This window comes from Gobius niger (assembly GCF_951799975.1).
Source record: "Gobius niger genome assembly, chromosome: 14".
Lineage (NCBI taxonomy): Eukaryota > Metazoa > Chordata > Actinopteri > Gobiiformes > Gobiidae > Gobius > Gobius niger.
This window is the reverse complement of record NC_136865.1, coordinates 2995707-3009650: the sequence shown is the minus strand read 5'-3', so window position 1 is coordinate 3009650 and position 13944 is coordinate 2995707. Positions and strand designations below refer to the sequence as shown.

Genomic DNA, 13944 nt, shown 5'->3' with positions numbered 1-13944 from the left:
TTTAGACCAGGGTTAGTCCTTGGTTTAGACCAGGACCAGGGTTAGTCCTAGTTTAGTCCTTGTTTGGGCCTGGGCTAGTCTTAGTGCATTTTCTCTTAAACGTACCCACGTTCAATGTTTGGCCCTCCATGAAACAAGTTTGGACCCCCCTGGTCAAGACGGACTAATGCTGCTCAATCTTCTTTCTTCAGTAGAAGTACTCGTACAGATACTGTAACAAATGTACATGAGTAGACATTTCTTTCAATATTAACATGCTGGAAAAGAATGAAAACAAAAATGACAATGAGCTTTTTTCACAATATCTGCTTCTTGGATGGGCTTATTTAATGTTTATTCAACAATAATTTGAGGAAATATTCAGTATTTCACTTTGTAGATTACAAATTCAATTTGGATTTGGGCCGCAGTCTAAACCAGATCAGACTTTCTCTGTTTCATTCTTTGTTTTTATTAACAAAAATAACAACAATAGAATATATAAAAAAATATGTACAATATAAACAGACATTAATTAAAATAAGATGAAAATGAAGTAAGAAATATTGTATACAGCTGTATACAGTTTAGCTTTTTATAATGTGAGTGAGTTCGATGTGGGACCGCCCCTTTTTAGTGATGGGCAGATGATTCCTCAAAGTGTGTGTCCGTGACTACATTTACACTGTCAGAGGAATCAGATTACTCAATAATCAGATCTGATGTGTTTACATTCTCTTTAGAAATTGGAGAATCCAAAACTCACTCAGCTCATACTTGCTGTAGTAACTGTAGTACTAAAGAAAAGGACCAATAGCACAAACTGTGCTTCAGCTTCTATTAAAAATGAATTATGATTGATGAACAGTAAACAATCAGAGCTGGGACTCGAACTTGCAACACTGAGGATGGACTAATATTCTGCATATGTGTAGCACCTTAACCACTAGACACACTGTACTTTCTCTACCGACAAATTAGAGATTTATTTCATGGATGACTTTTGTGCTTGATTTATTTATTTTAATCAAAAAATACTTTTGTTAGTGTGGCTTCTTTGTTGTCTCCAGAAATCAGATTATGATCAGATTGTTGTTCTCCATGTAACCGTAATTGGCTAAAAGGAAATAGGCACGCACATCCAAAGACAGTGAAACCTGCGTGCTGGAGCCCAATTGTTTTGATCTATTTCTTACACCATTAAAAGTGACGTTTCGGGCCTCATCACTCTATGTAAACGTAGCCACTCACTTTCAGGATTGTAGGCGCCATCTGGTGGTGAACAAGCATTACAGCGTTGATCCTGAAGAAATGAACTCAACACTGGGCGAATCAGAGAGGGATCATTCAGTCAGAGAACTGCTCAGGGTTATGAGCTCTCACAGCCGTAGATTTCAGGGTTTGTTGTTTGAAATGCTCATTTCTGCTATAAGCTAAATATTGACTATTTTACATAGAAAATAACACAGTGAAAACCTGCTGTTTTTCTCACCTGTGGAATAGCTTAAAAGGTTCTACGGGAAAACCGTGGACCTGGCAACCATTTGTCACAAAACCTTTGGTTTACTGGGATATAAAAAGACCAGGGCGGTGTCATTTACATGCATCAATAACCCATGTACTGTTTTTATGAAAAACACTGACATACTACGAACCTAGGACCTGGTCCTGAAGGTGGAGCTGTGGGGAGAACCTGCTTAAAGTGTTCTCCTGCTGACCTCAGTGTGAGGCCATGTGCAGACTCAGGCTGGACCTCTGCCTGTACTGTTTCCCACAAACTGAGCAGCTGAATGGTTTGACCCCGGTGTGCACCCACAGGTGGTTGTTCAGGTTGGACTTCTGAGAGAACGCTTTTCCGCAGAAGGTGCAGCTGAAAGGCTTGAGGTCGTAGTGGATCATCATGTGCTGGTCCAGGTTCCCCTTCACCCTGAAGCTCTTCTCGCACACGGGACACTCGAAGGGCCTCTCCCCGGTGTGCACGCGCATGTGGCTCACCAAATGGAAGTTAGAGGCAAACGCTTTGGGGCAGAGGGTGCAGTGGAATCGCTTCTGAGGCTTCTGGTTTCTCAGGGCCTGAGGTAGAGCGACCCCCGGGGGGTACAGGGACGTCACTACAGCTGAAGGACCGGGACGGTGCATGGGCTGAGGCTGGCGCTGGGGATGGGGCTCATGCTGAGGCTGGGGATGGGGCTGATAATGGGGCTGAGGCTCATGCTGAGGCTGGCGCTGGAGATGGGGCTCATGCTGAGGCTGGGGATGGGGCTGATGATGGGGCTGAGGCTGATGCTGGGGATGGGGCGACTCAGGGCTGTCCGCGGACTGGTTCAAATCCAACGACTCCTCTGGAAAAAGAAAATGATGCAAAATAATGTAATTAAATGCACTTAAGTGGCATTTTTACAACTGAATGTACAATACATTTGTTAAATGTGACATCACACACAATAATAATCTACTTCCAGGTCCAACCTGTTGAGAGTTCCCTTGATAAACAATGCAAAAAAGGCAACTTTATCTGAATCTCTGAGATAAAAATATATATAAAAAATAAGCCTTGAAGTTTGTATGGAAAAAAATAATCTAATAATTATTGTCAGAAAAGGCTTTCTCAAGAAAATCCATAGTAAATGTACGTATGTTTAGAAAGAGCCTTGTAGTCGGCTCTACAGCAAAATCCCTTTATAGTGACTAAAGCTCTGTCGGACCCAGAAGTAGAGCAACCTGAATATTTCTTATTTTATTTTGTATGATATGTTCTGAAGGGGACAAAGTGAACGCACCTGTCCATACGTCCTGGGGCTGCGGCTCCTCTTTAGTCTGGGAGTGTTGGAGAACAGCGCCCTCTGTAGGAGGCAGAGGGACAGTGTGGGAGTGTTGGTGTAGGGCGCCCCCTGGGGGAGGCAGAGGGACAGTGTGGGAGTGTTGGTGTAGGGCGCCCCCTGGGGGAGGCAGAGGGACAGTGTGGGAGTGTTGGAGAACAGCGCCCTCTGTAGGAGGCAGAGGGACAGTGTGGGAGTGTTGGTGTAGGGCGCCCCCTGGGGGAGGCAGAGGGACAGTGTGGGAGTGTTGGTGTAGGGCGCCCCCTGGGGGAGGCAGAGGGACAGTGTGGGAGTGTTGGAGAACAGCGCCCTCTGTAGGAGGCAGAGGGACAGTGTGGGAGTGTTGGTGTAGGGCGCCCCCTGGGGGAGGCAGAGGGACAGTGTGGGAGTGTTGGTGTAGGGCGCCCCCTGGGGGAGGCAGAGGGACAGTGTGGGAGTGTTGGTGTAGGGCGCCTCCTGGAAGAGGCAGTGGGACAGTGTGGGTGTGTTGGTGTAGGGCGCCCCCTGGGGGAGGCAGAGGGACAGTGTGGGTGTGGTGCAGTGGAGGGGTCCATGTCCCTCTGCCTTCAGCCTTCACAGAGACACCACCCCCCTCCTCAGACTCGGGGACACCGGCCTCACCTGGAAAAGCCAAATATGTGTTACGTTGTAAAAAATGTTTGCTTTTTTCAAAGCATCCCCCTCTTCTCCCTGCTACCGGTACCACGGCAACCAAGAGCACACGGTTACGCACACACGCTGAAGAAGATGTCGGTAGATGAGCTCGTCTGAGACGTGAGAAATTATATTTATGGACCTGACCTGCCACAGATGAAAGGGATATTATTTGCATGGTGGTTATCTGCCCTGTTGATGTTAAGCCCTATGCCACGGATCACTAGTACATCGAAATTCATCCAAGCTGCAAAGCCCAGATGATCTACTCAAGCAATAGAGAAGATTAATTCATTTCATTTTAATGTTTGAGCACCTGATCCCTAAAGTCTTCACAGTCATGTTCATGCTGCTGTAGCTGAGCGTAGCATTAGCTTCACTCTCCGTCCTGACGCCAGTCAAAATAAGCTGTAGTGCACGTTAATTATATCGCTTCTACACCGGTATTACAGATCTTCTTGGCCATGAAATCTTGTCGATTTTATCTATATAAGGGATCCGACAGTGCTTCATGTTGAGCCTTTCAACAAAAGGTGCAAAGGACCAGAGTTGCTCACCACAGCTTTAACCCTCGTGTGGCCTTCGCGGGTCTTTTTGACCCGCTGGCATGTTCCGGGCATTTGGATGCAAGGTGACACAAGGGGGCGCCCTTCCAACCTTCTCAGTGTAAATGTGAGTTGACTTTCTTCAGAGTGAGACTTTAGGTCAGACACCATGAGTGACAGTAACATGACGCTAAATACAGTGAGCTCTTTGTTTCCAGTAAAAAGTCAGAGGCCTCATTGCTCTTCAGTCACAGACTGAGAAGTGAAGAAGGAAGTCATGGAGCTTCTGCTTTAGACAGAAATTCAGACTTCTGCTGCATGTAGCGGTCACATTACATCATATCAAATGTTGTAATCTGTAAAGCACTTTGTGATACCTTTCGGTATGCAAAGTGCTTTATAAATAAAGGTTGATTGATTGATCATATTCTGAAACTCAAATCGGTAGTGAAAACATAATATATGGAAAATAATTACAAAAATGCTGTATAAAAACAAAAACATTTTTTGATTTACTCTCATTCTAAAAAAAGAAAACCCAAACAAACCCTAACCATTTGTATCTGCTGTATGTCATGTTTGACCCTGTTCCTCTGAGTCATGGTGCAGCAGGACTGATGTGGACAGATGTTACAGAAGGAGGTTCATTTTTTCAACAATTACTATAGTAATTGTTTTCTCCAAAGTAAAAGTAGATCTACCACAGTCCTGTCCACATCTGTCATGGTCCACCAGGACCCACCACGACTCAGAGGAACTGGGACCAACATGACTTTACAGCAGATACAAATGGTTAGGGTTTTTTTATTTTTTTTATTTTCTTTAGAATGAGAGTAAATAAAACTATTTTTTTGATTAGATAAATGATTTTCAAATAATTTTCTTTTTGTAATTGTAATAATTATTTCCATATATTATGTTTTTACTACAGATTTGAGTTTCAGAATATGATCAATCAATCTTTATTTATAAAGCCCTTCGCATATCGAAAGGTATCACAAAGTGCTTTACAGATTACAACATTTGATATGATGTAATATGACTCCTACATGCAGCAGAAGTCTGAAGTTCTGTCTAAAGCAGAAGCTCCATGACTTCCTTCTTCACTTCTCAGTCTGTGACTGAAGAGCAATGAGGCCTCAGCCTTTTTACTGGAAACAAAGAGCTCACTGTATTTAGCGTCATGTTACTGTCACTCATGGTGTCTGACCTAAAGTCTCACTCTGAAGAAAGTCAACTCACATTTCCACTGAGAAGGTTGGAAGGGCGCCCCCTTGTGTCACCTTGCATCCAAATGCCCGGAACATACCAGCAGGTCAAAATGACCCGCGAAGGCAACACAAGGGTTAAGTTGACATTGGGGGAGAGCTATTTGTAGAAACACAGTTCATAGAAAGAAGTCGACTGATTGCCTTGGCCTCAGTCGGTGTAATGGATTCTGCACCTGGCTGCGTTTGGAGCGGGCTCGTGTTGGAGGTCCATGTAGGAGCTGAGAGCGCCTCGTCTGTCTTCAGGCAGAGCGGTGTCCTGACGATGTCACGCTCCCCTTTAATGTGAGGAGGTTCAGACGGACTCTCCACAGCCTCCACAGCCTCCTGGTCTGTGGAAGAGATCAAAGATGGTTGCTCAGGGCAAATTTAAATAGCCTATTCCAAATAGTCTGTTTTAATGGTACTTTTCAAATATAAATGCCAATAATCAATTCAATTTGGATGATCAGCATTTATTCATACAGTGGGAGAAAAAAGCGGGTACACCGATTTGAATTTCTCACACTTTTACCTAAATTGGTCATAAAATGTGATGTGATCTTTATTAAAGTCACAATAATGATTAAACAGTGTCTGCCTAAACTAAAACCACCCGAAGAATTACGTTATCATATTTTTACTGTTTACATGGCAGTGAGGAATAAGTAAGTACACCGCCTGAATCTCACTGAACTGCAGCAGTTTTGTAAAGAGGAATGGTCCAAGATTCATCCTGATCCATGTGAATGTCTGATCTGCAACTACAGGAAAGCAGTTACTGCTGCAAAAGAAGGATCAGCAGATATTTTATACAAGGGTTCACTTACTTATTCCACTCTGTTGTGTGTGTGTCCGAAGTTTTTTCAGCAAAATACCTTGATACATTTGTGAATTCATTAATGATAGAAAGTTCTCCAGGCCCTGAGGCAACAAAACAGCTCCACACCATGATTCTCCTGCTCCAGACTTCACAGTGAGGAGAGGGTGTTGATGTTGGTGCTGTTCCATTTGTCCTCCACACATGACGTTGCGTGTTCCTCCCAAACTATTCAAAGTTTGGACACACTTTTTATGTCTTGGCTTGTCTTTATTTTGAACATTATGAACACATGTGTGGAGGAAAAAGAGAACAGCACACCATCTATAAGCATCTTGGAAAAAGTGTCAAAACAGCAACAAAAAGGGGACGAAAAAGTGACAAAAATGTGTGAGGAAAAATGGAACAAAAAAGTCACGAAAGAGCAACAGAAAAGTGACAAAAAAGCAATGAAAACGAAACGTGACAATGCGAGGCAACAATGCGAGGAAAAGATCCTTCTAGATTTGTAGGTCTTAGCTTTGAAATGTTCCCTCCCACCACCCTCACCTATGGTCATGAGATTTGGGTCATGACCGAAAGGACAAGATCGCGGATATAAGCGGCCAAAATGAGCTTCCTTCGCAGGGTGGCTGGGCGCACCCTCCGAGATCGGGTGAGGAACTCAGTTACCCGGGAGGAGCTCAGAGTAGAGTCGCTGCTCCTTCACGTCGAAAGGAGCAGCTGAGGTTGCTCGGGCATCTGTTTGCCTCCTGGTCGCCTCCCGCGGGAGGTGTTCCAGGCATGTCCAAGTGGGACAAGGCTTCATGGAAGACCCAGGACACGGTGGTGGGACTATGTCTCCGAGCTGGCCTGGTGTCGCCTCGGGGGCCCCCCAGAACAGCTGGAGGAGGTGTGTGTGGATCGGGAAGTCTGGGCATCTCTGCTGAGACTGCTGCCCCCGCGACCCGGCCCCGGATAAAGCGGAAGAAAATGGATGGATGGAGCTTTCAAATGAGGCGTTACTCTGACCTACAGGCAGTGAAGTTTTAGTATTGGGTAAAGCTGAACCAGAGAAAATGCTCTTGGTTCAGGCGGGAGTTAAGAGGTTAACATCCACATATGTGCATAATAATAGGTAGATTACAGCTAGGTTTAACCAAACCAGACACACGTCACCAAACTTCACTGCACACAACTCTCGCTGACTGAAGGAGGAAAAGTCCAAACCCGAGCAGCTGAGGCGGACTCTCGGCTGCAGCAGTTGCTTCAGGAGTGTCCTCTGTCTCTCGGTCTGCTCCTCATATTCTGAGATGGTTTTCTCCAAAAGCTCAAAGATCTCCTCCGCCGCCGCAACCAGTCTCTGCTTCACCAGCTCCCTCAGCTGCACCGGGACACGACACATTTTACACACCGTGCGTTGATGTCGGTCGTCTTCTTCTGTATCTCGTTTTATGGTCACTTCTGGGCCTAGCTTTCCTTTGTTTTGGTCCAGATTGAGCTCAGTCCTCGGCCAAACCTTTATCAACGTAAACCCAACCCTGAACTGAACTTCACCGCTCTATGTGGACAGTTGAAGTGATGAAACGGTCTTTCCTCTCGTCAACATTTTATTGTTTACGCCGCCATTTTGTTAACCTCTCGGGGTTGTGTTCACTTCCGGTGGCACTTCCTGTTGAAGGAATAAATAAATCATTTTCTTTTAGTTTTCTGCAAACACCAACATTAGGTGCATAGTTTCTTGTGAATTCACCCCCAGCTAATCATTCATAAACATATATGTAGGTAAAAGTGTACAACAGACGCTAGCATCTTATTTTAGCTTTAGCGTGAGCAGCTAACTCGAATGCCTCGGAGCAGTGACACCTGCTGGAGCTAAGAGAAAACTACACAAAAAAAATATTTTAATATAAAAAACAAACTTACATAAAACATACATTAAAAAATTATAGTAAATTAAAATAGTGCTATTATTATAGTATATAGATTATATTTCTATTTGAATCTAAATACACTGCTCACAAAAACTTAGGGCACACTCAAAAAACACATCCTAAATGTCAATCAATTCGATTTTTCGGATGAAAATCTTTATTCATAGTGTAGGGCGATGTGTTGAGAACAAAATAACACAAGAATGATAAATGGAAATCAAATTCTCAGCCCCTGGAGGTCTGGATCCAAAATTATAGTCAAAATCAAAGTGACAAATCAGGTCACTGGTTGATCCAAATTCTGTAGAAATTCCTCCAAACGAGTCTGTATCATCCTCAGTCGTGTGTGTGGCCTCCACGTGCCTGAATGCACTCCCTACAACGCCTGGGCATGCTCCTGATGAGACCACGGATGTCCTCCTGAGGGATCTCCTCCCAGACCTGGATTAGAGCATCAGTAGCTCCTGGACAGTCTGTGGTGCGACGTGGCGTTGATGGATGGACCGAGACATGATGTCCCAGATGTGCTCTATAGGATTTAAGTCTGGGGAACGGGCAGGCCAGTCCAGAACATCAATACCTTCATCATGCAGGAACTGCTGACACACTCTTGCCACATGTGGCCTGGCATTATCAGGCATCAGAAGGAACCCAGGGCCCACAGCACCAGCATATGGTCTTACAATAGGTCTGAGGATCTCATCCCGGTCCCCAATGCCAGTCAGGGAACCTCTGGCTCGCACATGGAGGGCTGTGCGGCCCTCCAATGAAATGCCTCCCCAGACCATCACTGACCCACCACCAAACCGGTCATGCTGGATGATGTTGCAGCAGCAGAACGTTCTCCAGGGCGTCTCCAGACTCTGTCACGTCTGTCACATGTGCTCAGGGTGAACCTGCTCTCATCCGTGAAGAGCACAGGGCACCATTGGCCAATCTGCCAATCGCTGTGTTCTCGGGCAAATGCCAATCGGGCTGCACGGTGTTGGGCAGTAAGCACCGGCCCAACGCCCTCATACCCCCCTCATACCCCCCTCATACCCCCCTCATACCCCCTCATACCACCCTCATACCACCCTCATACCCCCCTCATACCCCCCTCATACCCCCCTCATGGAGTCGCTTTCTGACCGTTTGAGGACCAACATGCACATTTGTGGCCCTCTGGAGGTCATTTTGTAGGGCTCGGGCAGTGCTTCTCCTGTCTCTCCGTGCACAAACGAGCAGATAGCGGTCCTGCTGCTGGGTTGTTGACCTCGGTCGGCCCCCCCCAGGTCTCCTGGTGTACTGGCCTGTCTCCTGGTATCTCCTCCATGCTCTGGACACTGCGCTGGGAGACACAGCAAACCTTCTTGCCACAGCACGAATGGACGTGCCATTTTGGATGAGCATCACTCCCTGAGCAGCTTCTGTGGGTTGTAGATGCTCCTCATGATACCTCTAGTGGTGAGAACACTGGACAAATGCAAAAGTGTTCCAAAAATACGGTCCAAAGGATGAAGACAGGGAAATGGTCTGTGGTCACACCTGCAAAACCATTCCTCTTTTGGAGTGATCTTGCTAATTGCCTCTCATTTCCACCTGTGTCTGTTTAATTTCCACAACACCAAGTGAAACTGATTCACAATAAGCGTGGCTTCCTAACTGGACAGTCTGATATCCCAGAAATTTGACTGACTTGGAGTTACATTGTGTTTTTTGAGTGTGCCCTACGTTTTTGTGAGCTGTGTAGTAATTAAACCTCAATTTAATGAACAAATACTATATTTGTTCATTCAAATATAGTATTTGTTCATCAACGACGAGGTGTCCATGATCAGAAATAAATGGACGACACAGGGGCGTAAACCGTCTGATTTCGAAGCGTTTTTAACCTCCAGCCAATCAGAATCGAGTGTCCATCCAGACCATGGTATTCTTATCATTCAGGTGTTGGGTTAGTCCTGAGCCGCTGTGGGCCGACCTGACCAGCACGTTTTTGGAGGTCGGGGAAACCCTTGCACCCGGAGGAAACCTGGGTGCCTTTTGTGCACCTCTGATCCTCTGAAACGGTGAAGCGCCTCCTGGGTTTGTCCCTGCTTCAGAGCGTGGTGTCCTGCACTGCTTCCTCTTCCTCCTCCTGTGCAGCTCCCTCCACTCCACAACACTCTTTCACCATCTTCTCCTCGTTTGGCCCCTTTTTGTTTCCTGTCCTCTTATGAAGCCTCCACTGTGCTGCAGGTGTGGGGGGCTTTTGGTGCCTCTTCAGTGTTTCAGAAGAAGACATTTGTAGGGCCCAAATGTTCTAGCTCATAAGCTGCTGTTTGTTTACTTTAAAAAACTGCTTTCCTCAGGACCATAATGGACTCTCTGCAGTAAAACAAAATCCGCCAAACCCCACAAAAACACTAGCTTGGCCATTGCCAGACAAAATATCACAAGTGATATTTAGTCTGGGGACCACCAATTCATTTTCTGGTAGGAGAGGTGTGGTTTACGATCGTCCATAGCTGTTTATTGGCTGCTACGAATGTCTATCATGCGTCTGCAAGGAGCCATAGCCAATCGTATCAGAGGACGTATGACGTACCTGCTGTAAATAGTTTATATATAGCTATATAAACTATTTAAGTTTACTAAATAGCTATATAAACTATTCATATTGAAAAAATGCTTCCGAATGTTAAATAGTGTGTCATCGTCTTGCTCGTTCTGTGATTGGTCCCATATCCATGCAAACATTTTGGCCATGGTCCCCAGGCTGTTGTGCAGTTCCAAATGATTCGAGCGCACACAGCAGCCTGGGGGATTACCAGGCTACAAAAACACAGCAAAGACATGCAAAAGCATCCAGCAAAACAGTGTGAAACACAAAAAACACAAATGCGGTTTGCAGAAAAAGGCAAAGAAACGCAGCTGTACCAAGAGAGAGGAAGTTGCTGCTTGTTTACGTGTCGCAAGGACGCAAATCAAACAAGAACATAAGCTGGAACATCAAATTGAGGGACAATTCAAAGAATAACAACAATAACATCGCAAAGATAGCCACTAATGAATGGCAAGTCTACATTTTTATTATTTGTTTTAACACTCAGTACAGAATGTAAGGTTCTTGCATCTGTTTTTAGGTTGGGTTCACTTTCCAGAATATAATGAACTCATGAGGCAGGAGCTACGGTATATCCAGACTCATACATCCCGCCACTTGAACAGTTTTTTCCCCTCCGCCATCAGACTCGTGAACAAAAACAAGACCCGATAGCTCAGTTACAGACTCATGGATGTGATCTGCCCTGTTGCACTGTGTTGTGTCCACACTGAGATCTGCTGCTATCACTTTATTTCACTGTTCTATGTCAAATGTTGTCGTCTTACAATATTTTACTTTTTATTTTGATCTTATTTATGTTAATATTCTTTATGCATGCCCCTATAACCTTATAGTTTGACGTTTTATAGCTAAATTATGTGTTTTATGTTTTGCACGTCTGCACCGAGAAATATTCCTAGTTTATTAACCTATTCTAAAACAATGGCAATGAAAAATATTCTGATTCTGATGAGGCACCGTTTTTGAAAGAAAACAGAAATTGACAAATGTTAAACCTGATCAATATTTTGGGGGGATTAGGTCCCCAGACCTGTCACATGAATCTCTCTGAAAAGAGCAAGGGGAGCAATGCTCAGTTTCTGAACAATGTTTTGGCCCACCATAGAACTACACCATAGACCTACACCATAGAACTACACCATAGACCTACACCATAGCCCCATAGAACTACACCATAGATCTAGACACCATAGAACTACACCATAGACCTACACCATAGAACTACACCATAGAACTCCACCATAGACCTACACCATAGACCTACACCATAGCCCCATAGAACTACACCATAGATCTACACCATAGAACTACACCATAGACCTACACCATAGAACTCCACCATAGAACTCCACCAAAGACCTACACCATAGACCTACACCATAGACCTACACCATAGACCTACACCATAGAACTACACCATAGAACTACACCATAGAACTACACCATAGACCTACACCATAGACCTACACCATAGCCTTACACCATAGTCCTACACCATAGACCTACACCATAGAACTACACCATAGACCTACACCATAGAACTACACCATAGACCTACACCATAGACCTACACCATAGACCTACACCATAGAACTACACCATAGACCTACACCATAGACCTACACCATAGAACTACACCATAGACCTACACCATAGAACTACACCATAGAACTACACCATAGACCTACACCATAGACCTACACCATAGAACTACACCATAGACCTACACCATAGCCCTACACCATAGTTCTACACCATAGACCTACACCATAGAACTACACCATAGACCTACACCATAGACCTACACCATAGAACTACACCATAGACCTACACCATAGACCTACACCATAGAACTACACCATAGACCTACACCATAGACCTACACCATAGACCTACACCATAGAACTACACCATAGACCTACACCATAGACCTACACCATAGACCTACACCATAGAACTACACCATAGAACTCCACCATAGAACTACACCATAGAACTACACCATAGACCTACACCATAGACCTACACCATAGACCTACACCATAGAACCACACCATAGAACTACACCATAGAACTACACCATAGAACTACACCATAGAACTACACCATAGCCCTACACCATAGAACTACACCATAGAACTACACCATAGACCTACACCATAGAACTACACCATAGAACTCCACCATAGAACTACACCATAGAACTACACCATAGACCTACACCATAGACCTACACCATAGACCTACACCATAGAACCACACCATAGAACTACACCATAGAACTACACCATAGAACTACACCATAGCCCTACACCATAGAACTACACCATAGACCTACACCATAGAACCACACCATAGAACTACACCATAGAACTACACCATAGACCTACACCATAGAACTACACCATAGAACTACACCATAGAACTACACCATAGCCCTACACCATAGAACTACACCATAGAACTACACCATAGACCTACACCATAGAACTACACCATAGAACTACACCATAGACCTACACCATAGAACCACACCATAGAACTACACCATAGAACTACACCATAGTCCTACACCATAGACCTACACCATAGAACTACACCATAGAACTACACCATAGACCTACACCATAGACCTACACCATAGACCTACACCATAGACCTACACCATAGTCCTACACCATAGACCTACACCATAGAACCACACCATAGAACTACACCATAGAACTACACCATAGACCTACACCATAGACCTACACCATAGACCTACACCATAGTCCTACACCATAGACCTACACCATAGAACTACACCATAGACCTACACCATAGACCTACACCATAGACCTACACCATAGAACTACACCATAGAACTACACCATAGACCTACACCATAGACCTACACCATAGACCTACACCATAGAACTACACCATAGACCTACACCATAGAACTACACCATAGACCTACACCATAGCCCTACACCATAGACCTACACCATAGACCTACACCATAGACCTACACCATAGAACTACACCATAGACCTACACCATAGCCCTACACCATAGTCCTACACCATAGACCTACACCATAGAACCACACCATAGAACTACACCATAGAACTACACCATAGAACTACACCATAGAACTACACCATAGCCCTACACCATAGAACTACACCATAGACCTACACCATAGAACCACACCATAGAACTACACCATAGAACTACACCATAGACCTACACCATAGAACTACACCATAGAACTACACCATAGAACTACACCATAGCCCTACACCATAGAACTACACCATAGAACTACACCATAGACCTACACCATAGAACTACACCATAGAACTACACCATAGACCTACACCATAGAACCA

At 44.7% G+C, this 13944-nt stretch overlaps 2 protein-coding genes across 2 annotated transcripts in view; one reads left to right on the top strand and one right to left on the bottom strand.

Moving 5' to 3' along the window:
* LOC306973624 (uncharacterized protein) overlaps positions 1-13944 on the top strand; it is a 198781-nt gene that overhangs the window by 111029 nt on the left and 73808 nt on the right. The window lies entirely within an intron of this gene.
* Positions 1360-7579, bottom strand: LOC306973618 (uncharacterized protein). The gene is made up of 4 exons (XM_079570586.1): positions 7274-7579; positions 5442-5597; positions 2760-3419; positions 1360-2321 (listed from the first exon to the last, which is right to left on the bottom strand). Exons 1-4 carry the CDS (start codon positions 7446-7448, stop codon positions 1699-1701), a joined length of 1614 nt encoding a protein of 537 aa, XP_079426712.1. The 5' UTR covers positions 7449-7579; the 3' UTR covers positions 1360-1698.